The sequence below is a fragment of the Choristoneura fumiferana genome, chromosome 4 (genome assembly GCF_025370935.1).
Source record: "Choristoneura fumiferana chromosome 4, NRCan_CFum_1, whole genome shotgun sequence".
NCBI classification, from domain to species: domain Eukaryota; kingdom Metazoa; phylum Arthropoda; class Insecta; order Lepidoptera; family Tortricidae; genus Choristoneura; species Choristoneura fumiferana.
The window spans coordinates 19,393,682-19,406,612 of record NC_133475.1 but is presented as its reverse complement, the minus strand read 5'-3'; the positions used below and the strand labels follow the sequence as shown (position 1 = coordinate 19,406,612).

The following is a 12,931-nucleotide window of genomic DNA, read 5'->3' as shown; positions in this document are numbered from 1 at the left end:
TGCCATGCACCACTTAGGTATAGTTCGGAAAATACACTTTTGATGAAAATTATTTAAAAAATCTTTTTTTTTTCGAAGGCTTCGCGGACCACTTTGGACGTGTCCAGTCCAGGGACCGCCACCAGTGGTCCGTAGATCACTGGTTAGGAACTACTAGACTCTAGTCCCTAGTGGTTGAGCTATGGCCTCCCAAGCAGAGCATCGTAGCTTCAAACCCAGGGATTTCAGAGTTTTTGGAAATACATTCGAAGTTTACCACGAGCTTTCCGGTGGAGGAAAACATCGTAAGGAAACCTCCACTATCCCGTATGTGTGAAGTTCGCAATCCGCTATTACTTCAAAAGCCCTCCCATTCATATAATACATCTCGTAAGCTGAAGATAAAATAATCCCTCTTTTTAACCAAGTAGTACGTCGCACCTCTAGGCCTGGGCTTTACGCGGCTAACTCACCGATGGCGAACACGTGCGGTGGCAATTCACCCAGCGATTTTCCCTGGTAGCGCTTGATCGTGGCAGACGAATACAGATCTGCCAACTCGCGGTAAGGATTCACCGCTAGCAGTATATTTGCCACATACGTCTGGAAACAGAACATATTTATCCCAATGAATATAGGAAATCTGGGCCGGGCATGTCTTCCTCGTGACCATTTGGCTCATTTGAGCAGAAGCAGAAGTAAGGAGAGGCAAGCAAACTGCTGCTTGGGTAAGTGTGCCCAACAGTTGAACATAATTACGGATAAAAATGTTTATCCCCCAAAATTATAGTACAGTTCCTTAGTCAGGGCGATGAACGAATTCTTCGCAAACGAAGTCGCGGGTCGCTAGTGTGCTAATATTATAAATGCGAAAGTAACTTAAACCGCTGTACCGATATAAATGAAATTTGGTACGGAGATAGTTTGAAACCCTAGGACACATGATAGCGGTAAATTAATGAATTAAGAATTTTGACAGTTTTAAAACCAATATAAAAATGATAATGTGATCAACTGAACACAATTATGTAATCCATGCATTGCGTGTCATTCGGTCATGTCATTCATTCGCATAATATCGAAAACAATACTGGCCTACTGTATACCTAAACAAACAAAAGTACACCTGTTTACTACCAATAAATAATAAACAAACAAATATCGACAGACAAGTCACAATATTCGAATTTCCAAAATGAAGTTTGTGCTAAGCATAATCTGGTTTAGTTTTAAAATGAGCATATTTCGGATTGTGTCAGTTTAATTCTAAGCGTGCGAATAAACGCCAATATAACCCTAATACAGTCCTAAATTAAATACAGTTCGCAAAAATCTTTGTACTAAAAATGATTTTTTTGACAAAAACTTTTCAATCTCTTTTTATTTTATATCTATTAATGCGGTTTTTGTCACTAAATCGACGACATAGTTCCTTATTATAGACCTTTCTATGTCTTATGGTTCTGGAACCAACACTGGAGTTACCCACACTGACCCATCTAAATGGGTCACACTGTACTCGTATAATTATTCACATAAGCAAGCTGGCAAGCAGCAAAGTGTTACTGTAATTAATAAATCCCCTGTGAAGTACTATTTCCAAGGTGAGAGCCTCGCCGTGCCGTGACTCAGGTACTTACGTAAATCTTATTCTTTTTGTAACGCTCCACAATGTTGTTCAGAAGTGTGGCCTCGTTCAGGAACATGAGCTCGCCTGAAAAGTAATATGTGTAAGATTAATGACAGTTCAGGGAAGGTGACATTGAAAACTTAGAAACACTCAATCTTATTTGCTGACGTAGTGCAAAGCAAAGCCAACGAGACGAGATATACTACATCTTTCTCAGCTCTCGCTCTCTTTCTCTATGATGATAATTTATCTTCTCGTTGACCTTACTTTGGTTGGAAAGCATTGCATTTTCATTTTGCCAAATGATCACACCCACCACTACGCCATCTAAGGCAAGTGTAACAGAAAGCAGCAACAGCACCCTCTTTGACTAGTTTGTTTAGTTCATCCTTGAGATGTTACTTAGAGCTCGGTTACTTACTGTAACCAATGACATCGTTAGCCGAATTGCCGATGTTAGTGGTTGGTACAGTTACCACCACCAATATCTGACACAACAAAGCGTGCATAGATATCTGATTCGACTCTATTTCCAGGGCCGGTAGAACGTGTCAGATATTTTTGCACGCTCCTCTTTTGTTAATGCAGGTGACTGTACGAGTACATTCTCGAAAGTATATTCAGTATCCTTGTAATCTTGTTCCTACAGGTTGTCACGATGTGACCAAAATGAGTAACTTACAAGTTATTCTGTCCATCTGGATGATTTGTTATTTGTATGAACTTGCAGGCTCTGCTGGGATGGCGGTTGTATAGATGCACGTCCACCTCTTTACCCATTAGATCCTCAATCTCCATCTGCCGGACTCCACGCCCATGATGGACGGTTAGCTATTCTGTATACCCCATCATCATCATATCAGCCGTAGTACGTCCACTGTTAGACACAGGCCTTCCCCATAAACGTCCAAGTGCTTCAGTTGGCAGCGGCCTGCACCTGCATCCATCGTGAACACGCAGCTTTAACCAGTCTGTATGACTTAACTTACAATTATCGTCGACATCCTTCGCCGGGTCGCCAGCTGGCATGACGTCATCGAAGTTGGTGACTCTCCTGGGATGGCGGTTGTCCAGAGGCAGCACGTCCACCTCTTCGCCCATCAGCTCCTGGATGCGCGCCAGCACGAACCCGTCTGTTGGGTCGCGCACCCATACTAGCTGCTTATCCATCATTGTTCCCTGGAACACATAGAAGGAATGAATTAGTCTTAGGTTCTTCAGAGAACTGTTCTCGCTAAGCGTAGTTTGAACTGGTTTGATACGCAAGAATCAGGAACTCGCGAGAAATTTCAAGATATAACTGATTCGTATAGTGGAGGTAAACTGAACAAACTTTTCGACTCAAAAGCAGGGCTTAAAGTGACGTCGTTATTGTAACTATAAGTGAAATGATGGACGTTTTTTCGACTCTGTTATAACGTACCAGCACCATGATTTCGAGCAGCGAATTGTAACTGATGGTGTGATATACAAATGTTAAAGTCCAGCGACTATTTTCTGTATAGTTCTTCGAAGAAACTCTACAGAAAATAGTCTACATCAAAACGCAACTAAAAAGGCCGATGATTACGATATTTTTAGCAAAAAAAACGCCTATCACAACCAAACTGATATCTTTATCAAATTATCTCAAAGCGTCATCAAATTACAACAATAACATCAACTTCTACTTCAAAAACACACTTCTTGTCTCAGTCCTGCGATTGACACAATACTCAAATCAATCACGTAGAAGATTCGATAGCAATAACAATAGCAGAGATTCAGATTGAGTCATTACACGAAAGACACTGTGAAACGATTAGCAACGTTACTACTATACAGTCACCAGCACCAATATCCGACACAAGAAAGCGTGCATAAATAACTGATACGACTCTATTTCTAGGGCCGTTAGGACGTGTTAGATATTTTCGCACGCCCCGTTATGGCAGATATTAATGCAGGTGACTGTACCAAACGCTTTCGTGTGACTTTACGACACGAAATGGCTAGGGCAATTACTTTTATGATTTGAATGGCCCTTTCACGTTGATTGTCCAGATTTCGAATCCAATGTAAGCAAGAAACTTGGTGTTTCGAAAAGAAATTGGACGCGTTTCGTATGTTATAATAATAAATAACAGAATTTTGGGTCGAGAAAGATGCTTCATCATCAATTTCACTGAACTTTCAGAGAAGGAAAGTAGTTTTTTTTTTTCTATATTAAGTTGAACTTTCGCTTTGCCATTATTTTAGCTAAATGGCGGAATATTGAAGCAGTACCTAAGTCACTGTTTACTTTTCTTCGTCCTTTAAATGTTCCTAAGCAATATATTTCGTTCCTGCGCCGAAATTAACAATACTTATAGAATTACAGAAAACAGAGCAACAATCTTTAAATGTCACGTAATACATTATTTTAAACATCGCTCTTAATCATCTCATCTCGACGAAAGTAGGCCTCCATCCTCACTAACCTGAATGCATCATTCATTTTATTCATCTTTGAGATCGAGACTAATTAAAATTACATCACACGACACGAGCATGACGTATCATAATAACACGCCGTATGAATGTAAACGACTGAGGAAGTGCACGGCCGCATAAAAAACAGTTCAATAAACATATTTAATTTATATTACAACAACAATGATATACATCTTTACAGTAATAAAAATGTTATGTTTTAAGTTTTATCTGTGTGTAGCGTAATTAATGCTGTTAAAGAAAGAAAAATGTAGATAAACGGTGTAAGTATAGATACATTATTTTCAGGTGGGTTACAAACGTTCAATCTAGAAATAAAACGAGAGAAATGATTTGGCATTTTTTTTCCATGTTCATTACTTACCTATAATATTTATGTAATGTGAAGAATTGCGATGGCATTCTTCAATAATAATACAGTGCACTTAAATGTACCGAAGTAGTGGCTAATTTATTTATGTATTGGCCCCGTCTTTCTTCATAATTGCACTTAATATATTCAAATTTAATCATATGTACCACATAGACAAGAAAGTTAATTTGACGATATGTAACAAGAACAAGTTCTCCCACAAATCAATCCGCTGGTAGACGAAGCCGGAGGGCAAACTTAAGTAAATTTTAAGACCAAGCCGTAATTCCGCTAGAATTAACGTATATCATTAACTCGCTTTCGAGCCGAGCGAGCATAACCTACACTTTCAAAGTGACGTAACGAGAGGTCCATAAAAACTGTGATCTCGCCCCGTTCCGGTACACGGACGGACGGAAACAAAAAGTGGTTGCATTACAGATTACGAGTTAAAGGAACATCGAACAAGATCTTGGAGACAAAATTACCAATCAAATGATGGTCGCGAAGTAGCAAAGTTTTAGCAACAGGGTGTCAAACATCTCAAAGAAACATTTCTCGATAAAGCTAGGATCTCGATCTTGACCATAACGCACAGGTCTCAAAACGCTGCGATAAGCAGCTCCAACGCAGTGAACGACTTGTTCTTCAGTGCTGACGACTACGATACTACGATGGAACAAGAGACCGTTCCAGACGTTTTTCATACTATTACATGTCCAACATTCTGATACCGCAGCGTTTTGCGTTATGATCAAGAGACCCTAGGTTAAGACTCCTGCAGTTTCAATGGCATAAGTGAGCTAAAGAACAAAACAGCATTCGCATTGGCACAAAGTTTAAAATTGATGGTTTGAAGCATATCCATCCAGTACAAAATGACATAGATTATTTGTAAAACGCAATGTTTTATTGCGTTCTACATGCATGGTAGAGTAGATGAAGACTGATTCTCCAAATTTCATGTAAAAAATTGTCGGCAGAAATGTGATACAGGGATTATGCCCAAGTGCCTTGCCCTATATTACAGGGGTAGCTATAAGACTTCCCATGATTACGTTGACGATATTGTACAAATCCGACAATCGACCTCGTTGATGCACAAAGCCGAGAAAATTTTCAAAGACATTACGAGAAAAAGCGCAAAATGTATGAATAATAAACTGGCGGAGATAAATGAAGGGAATTATGCAGTCCAACGAGAAGAAACGACCGAGAAAAGTGAATGAAAGCGTGGTTTTGACGAGACAAAGCCGGTCACGTTATGACAGTTATGGGTTATGGTAGACTACATGTTACCCTAACAAATAGAGTCTCCAAAAAGTCAGAAAGCAAAACATACTAACACGATTGATTAGTGTAAAGAACAGGAATAGACAGAGACATAATTTAGCATTCTACAGTAGTTTGTTTGCGAGCTGTGGCGGGAGATAGGGCTTAGCTAGATAGTAATTGATTATTTAAACTTGCGCATGAAGTTCTGAACTATATGATTACACTATAGACAAAGAATGTTCTGAAACCGATGACGAACTTACTTTGCTTTGTTAATAATATATTAGTTTTGCACCATAATAATGAACATCCAGAGAAAAGTAATTAATTAACAAAATCACACAACACTAACACATCCGGAAATAGAATTAGGAGCTAACTAACAAAACAATTATAAAATTGAACAGTCAACACCACCTCCGTTCATGATCAGAATCGCGACTAAATTTAAACCGGATATTGTAGGACTCGTTGATAACGATCTTAATGTACTGATTAAATCAATTATCACGTTGAATTAAACGAAATCATAGTTGAGTATGTGTGTGAGTGTGTACCACACTCTTGAATAAAAATAAATAATACACGGAAATTATTGCAAATACTAAATTAGGGAATACGATAACGTTATAAGTAGTTCCAAAATGACAAAGACAATTATGATGTCATGAATCATGAGCGATCGATCAATTATCCTTGTTGTAAGATAACATTAGCTACCGAAAAAAATCTTAGAGATTTATGATTGGCTAACTTGGTTTTGATTCTTTGACTGCAGCTAGTTGGAGCAATTAAATAATTTACATCGAAGAAAGAAAGTGATTCATAAGGAGTTGGCGCTCTTTCAGGCACAGATCGATCTAAAGAAATCTAAGGGTTATAATGAAAATTTCTTAGCACTACGTTGAATTTTGATTAGCGAACTGCACGACAAAAAAAGGACTTCAGCGTTAATACAACAGCAAACAAATGTATAAAAAAAATTGAACCGACTACATAAAACCATGAAAATAATTTTCACCAGTCTGAAGGAAGTCGGTCGGTGCCTCACTCAGCACGAGCCAGCAGGAGAGGACCTATAGTCATCTACCTCACCTACGCATTATGTATTGCGCTTCAATCACTCCTGCTGGCTCGTGCTGAGGCACCGACCTACTTCAAACTGGCAGAAAATTATTTTCATTGTTTTTTGTAGTCGGTTCAATTTTTGTTATATTTTTTTTCACGCTTTTTAGTGTAAATAATCTAAGATACAATAGTTTATAGTTTAACTGCTCTTCACTTTTTACGAAAGATTGCTTTTTCCGATGCAGAGACGTGAGTCCTGGTGCTTCACCACCCGTTTTACCATATGCATTGCGAGGAGCATAAACTACTTAGCAACTGTGTTAAAGTAATTAAAATTCAACCCGTGAAATACTTGTTATTGAGTAGTAACTCCGATGGCCAACTGTGGTCTTCATCATCAGTTCCACTTCACCAAATGATGATTTTCAAGAGCAAATGCACGAGTTACTACTAAATATATCCAATTTACTATAGGCGTCCCTACAACATTTGAAAAGTTCCCTCGATTTCCTTAAGATCCAATCATCAGATCCTGATTTGGTGCCTATGGGACCTAATTGAAGACATTCCTAAGCGAACGCAAAAAAAATTCTAATCGGTTCATAAATGACGGAGTTCTGAGGTAACAAACATAAAAAAAAACAACCGAATAGATAACCTCCTTTTTTGAAGTCTGTTGAAAACAGTCTAAATTCTTTGTCATCTCAATTAGCACTCGGTTCAACCGAAGAGGAGTTCTAACGTGTTTGTTCTACCGATGTTTGACTATTCTCATCCAATGTCGCATATACTACCATGACTGAATTACGATTGTGTTCATGACACAATCAAGCCGTTAATGAGAAAGCCGCTTTTTGCTCGTTTATCCTTCTTAGAACGGGATACTTTGATGAAAGCAATTTAATTTAATAGGTATTGCAGTTTATTTGACAGGCTCTTGCACTTGAAACCCTGGCTTTAAGGTTCATCTTATCTCTTTCATATCATTATTTTCCAGTGATCTAGTATTCTTTTGATGTCAACATTGAATCGGAAATTTCGTAAACAACAATTTAAAACCGTTCTGGAGAAGTTAACGAATTATTGTATTGCCACACCGTTTCAAATCGTCGAAAAAATAATATCGGAATTTCCTAACTACGCAATGAAAAAGGCGCCACGTTCCTTTCATGCACTATCTATATTTAGTTTGCAAAAATAGCGACACAAGCCTCTTTTTGTGTTATGACTAGAATCTTATTTGACTACCAAGCTAACTACTTACTGAAGCGATTTTGGTAAACGAGGTGTGAAATGTTTCGAGGAACAATCGTCGTATGACATTAGTACTAGTTATAACGTCATCCAGAATTAAAAAAAAGATTTTAGCCCAGTTTTTACTATAATAATATCATTCGCTTTATAAAACTTCTTTCCGGTGTACTACCCTGCGGCCTCCTCTGGCTTAAAAGAGGACGATTTTCCTCTCTCAACAAAAACTGGTATGTTAGGACTTCAGAGTTCCTTTAATTAGGTACATATAATGTATTAGTTTCTCCAGACGGCCTCTATCCGAGAGCAAGTCCGGAGAGAACCGGACGGCAACACCTGCACAATCTCTCAAGGCCAATTAAAACTAGAACTTGTTATTACTTCCAGTAATAGCATCCCCATTATGCAACTGTGGTAGGTACGTCTCACGCATGTGCAGCCTATTAAATGCAGTCGCGTGCACTTGTCTTAAGTGGCGTGCACGGCACGATTGAAAACAACTTCAAGAAGATCATAGTCTGTTAGTTAAATTTTAAGAAAGGTCAGTCTTATTTTAACTTACAATGACTTTAGTAGATAATCGAATGACTATTCGCTTTTTCACAGTGAATTATTGTAGATTTCACTTTATCGCAACATTCAAATCACTTTCTTGCGACTGACAGTAAATTACCAACAGTGTTGCTGTCTTGGCAGTAACATTGACGAGTCATCGAGGCCAATTCCATTTACACTCAGTGAACTACCACACGAAGTTAAACCAACACAAAGGCTAAGAAAGTAACACGAAGAGCCCGATAAATCATGTCAGCGACCTCTGACATTTTTAGAGCGTGATGGACAATAGTTCCCTTAAGTCTCGTGAGACTGCTACAAATGCTCATTTAAAACTAACCAAACCCACATCAAGTTAAGGTGTAGATTCGCGCGTTAAAAGCTGTCTGGCCAAATGGTACATTAACTCTGACCCCGCGGCCTCGATTGTGCCATTTCAGCAAATAGGACCAAGTGACCACACCTTTTCGCTTTTACCGTGTCAGCTTTCAGACCCATCATTAACCTATTCTTGGAAATCACGACTGCAAACTGTTACTTTGCTACCATACCTACATATACCGCATAGGCGCATACAAAGCCATGGAAGGGCATGGATGACTGTATCCATGAAAAGTTTTGAAATTGTTTCAGTAACTTATATCATGTGAAATAGTTTGTGAGTTACGAGGGGGTCAAAAGTGGCTCCAAATGGTTCGGGTAAATTTACACACGGTGCTGTTTGCCAGTTCTGTTAGCTTGAACTTGGCTTGACACGCTACCGCGTGTCTAGTTAGCAGCACGAACCGTTGAAGCTTTCCTACTAAGTCTCTAGATCAGATCATTATTACCAAGGCACAGGCAATCTAAACAGGTTCGGTTAGCAGGTTTTGTAGTCTATAATTCTCAGCGATCTGTGAAGCAAATCTGATATGTTTGTGGACTCTAAATTGCCGGAAAGCGAATGATTCACATTCATTGACACAGCAGACGTCTTCGCACGCAATTACTTGTAGTCTTTGTTCAATTTGGACAGATTAAGATGAAAATTACCGTCGAGATTGGATGAGCAAGATCTGTTGTTAAATAAATTACAGCTGTTACAGTTTTGAATAAATCATCAAGTCTATAATAAGATCGGAAGTTACTCTCGCTTTAATGAGGCATGGACTTCATAAAGTTATTTTGGTTTTAAAATTGCCCATATTATTATTTTATGTTTATAGCTCGCTCTCGCTATACTGTTAAAATGTATGTATATTATTATGAATTTGAAACCCCACATTAAAGTGTGGATACAGATGTGTCTAATGTAAATATACCTACACAAATTACGTAAATTTAAGTCTCGCACGCTGTAGTAGTATGTGACTCATCAAGAATACAAAAGGCATGAATCTATAAAATTGGTCTTGAGCATAAGGTTTTAGACTGCAAAAGTCTTTTTACCCTACTGCCCGAAGGAGGGTTATGTTATTCGAGCCTCTCTGTAGCCTAAACGCTTGGACGGTTTTAAGCATGACAGCATGAGGTATCATTAGATACGTCAAAACAGTTGGAGTGACATAGAGTATATTATATATATGTCAAAATAGCATCCGCGAAAAGAAATGGAAGATGGGGAATTGGGGAGTAACATCATGTAACATAAATATAAAATCGTGACCAGCTTAAAAATTCTTAGTATTGGTTCCCGACTACTGAAGTCCTAAGTTACTTAACCGAGGTCTAGACTAGGCACTAGACTTGTTTTTTCCATTCTAGTTTTTATTTCATATTTTTAATGCATTCGAATGTATAAATTTTTTATAAGAACTTGTTCAGTGAGACTATTATTTTAAGCTCGAGTAAACACGTGACTCAGCCGCGAGAACAATCGAATTTTCAACATTATGGATAGCAAAACAATCATTGAGCCGTTTCTGGTTTGTCTCATTCTTGCTGATCCAATTACAAACGGCCAAAGGTGGTGGTAAAGATAGTTCTAGCTAGTTTTGTATTCTTATCTATCTTAAGTTTTCTCAAGAAAACTTAACCGTTATAGTTTTCCTTGTAAGTTTGATATACTTACTACCATCCTGAATTTTTTCAAATTTTTCCATCCACCGGTTTAGATTTTAGACGGGGGGGGGCGCTCGATTTTAATGAAAATTTGCACTTTCAAGTTGAATATTTTGCAAACAGATCACTGAACCGAAAAATCGTTTTAGCAACCCCCTAATGGTTTAACATATCCAACGATACCCCACACTACAACGTTAGATGAGAAAAAAAAAACACCCCCACTTTACGTCTATGGTACTCTAAAAAATGATTTTTGTTTTTTTTTATTATTACCATTTTGTGGGCATAGTTTACATATATATTCGTGCAAAATTCCAGCTTTCTAGCATTGATGGTCCCTGAGCAAAGCCGCGGACGGCCAGACAGACAGACAGGCGAAACTATAAGGGTTCCGTTTTTGCCATTTTGGCTACGGAACCCTAAAAACGAACTGGCTGAAAATTGAAAAACCGATGGAATGTTGGAAACAATAGCGTACAATTAGCTGGTTTATCTTATCTCCAAGGCTTGTTGAGAGCACAATGAAAATTCTTGACGCAGTTCCATGTCGACACTCCATGATGAAACGCCCAAGTGTGTGAGGCAAATTTTTGTGTCGAATACATTTAATTGCTCACATTTACGATGTCTTGCAAATGATTGCAGTTGTAAAGTTAATTTCTCAATTAATTATGATTGTGACAAGGAACCTGGGGAAAACAAAGATATTAGGTACCATCGAACCAACTGAATTGGGGCCCCAATGTGGAATCTATTCGCACAAATAAATAGATTTAAAATTTTTTTTTTTAAAGTCTGACATAGCAATGCTTCGCAAAAGAATTCACTTAAAACTTACTGTGATAAAGCTTTACCGTGTGGGTCAGGGAGCGAATGGTTCGATAGTACCCACTCGTACATACAGTAGGTAGTATGTATACATACAACCTACTATCGAAAATACAAACTGAGACATGGATGCACAGAAAAACCAGAAAAAGAGACCAGCGCTGGGAATCGAACCCAGGTCCTCAGCAATCCGTGCTGCGTGCTATAACCCCTACACCACCGCTGGACAGGAATCTAGACACGAATTTTTCCTATGCATACATATCTCAGGTTGCTTATTTTTACTACGCTAACGCTACTTATGCAGCAGCATTAGCGCCATCTATGTTCCGCTCTCATCGAGAGACGTCACATTCTTTCGGAACTAACCGCTCACCCAGACAAGAGATGTCGCTACTAAGCAATCAAAATAATGATACCCGTAAAAGTAACAAAAGCTTTCTTTCTTTACCACTTTTTCTCAATGCTACTGCTCTATCTCTAGGACATTTTTCGCAAACAATAACACTTATATCGTAATAATATATAAAATCCTGTCAAATTAGTTAGATCTTCCTTCCTAGTTAATTACTTCAGGCTTTTACTTCACCACTTTCTACACTACAATGCGGTAGCTAACTTACTGTGATAGAATCTGGCAAATAACACCGATGCCGATGGACGTAGATTGTTTGAGTGTGGGTGGCACTGGCACACACCTGCCTCGACTTATACAGGCACCGGAGAATAACCACTGCTTATTGGCTTAATTAAGCCTTGAACTTGATGATATTTTAAACAAACAGAGCGATTTATAATTAATTATGTTGAAACTTTTAACATTCTCCGAAAAACTGATCTCACATCTCACAGTCCTTAATTGACATTGACAAAATTTAAATATACAAAAAGACAAAATAAGCAATGGTTGTACTATGGATACTAGGCAACGGATAAACATACTTATTCATACATATGTCTGCCCCGGCCGGGAATCGAACCCGGGACCTCGGTTCTTAGTCAGGTTCTCTAATATAAATTAAATAAATAAACCATTTTTCTTTCTTTCTAACCACTTGGCCATCCAGTCGTCCAAACTAAGTGGATCTGTTAAGCGAATACATTTTCAAGTTATGAATCTCGTCAAAATTTACGGTTAAGTTATTGTAGCCGGGTTCCTAAGTGTTAGAGATAAGTGAGGCGGGGAGTCATAAAAATGTGATACTAGGTCATACTCGTATTTTAGCGTGTTGAAATACCATAGCTACTGATAAAATTACAACACCAGACAAAGTTGCCGCAAACGGTCAACCGTAAAATTGCAACTAGGTTACCGAAGGCTTGTATAACGCCAAAACAATAAATTTGGTAACAGCTGCAACACGCGAAACAAACGCAGGAACAGACGGCATAATTCATATTCATAATACAAGACGTCAAATGAATACAGAGCTCAAATCACGCGATCATACAGTACAGTACACAACGCAAGTGAACAT

The 12,931-nt window shown here is 38.4% G+C and overlaps 1 protein-coding gene across 1 annotated transcript in view; it reads right to left on the bottom strand.

Moving 5' to 3' along the window:
• The window catches only part of jar (Myosin heavy chain 95F jaguar), a 62,194-nt gene that overhangs the window by 28,446 nt on the left and 20,817 nt on the right, over positions 1-12,931 (bottom strand). Inside the window, exons 2-4 of the mRNA XM_074087198.1 lie at positions 2,599-2,788; positions 1,620-1,693; positions 453-582 (exon numbers count right to left, since the gene is read on the bottom strand). Coding sequence (XP_073943299.1) covers positions 453-582; positions 1,620-1,693; positions 2,599-2,782 — 388 coding nt within the window. The 5' untranslated portion in view covers positions 2,783-2,788. The remainder of the gene's footprint in view (positions 1-452; positions 583-1,619; positions 1,694-2,598; positions 2,789-12,931) is intronic.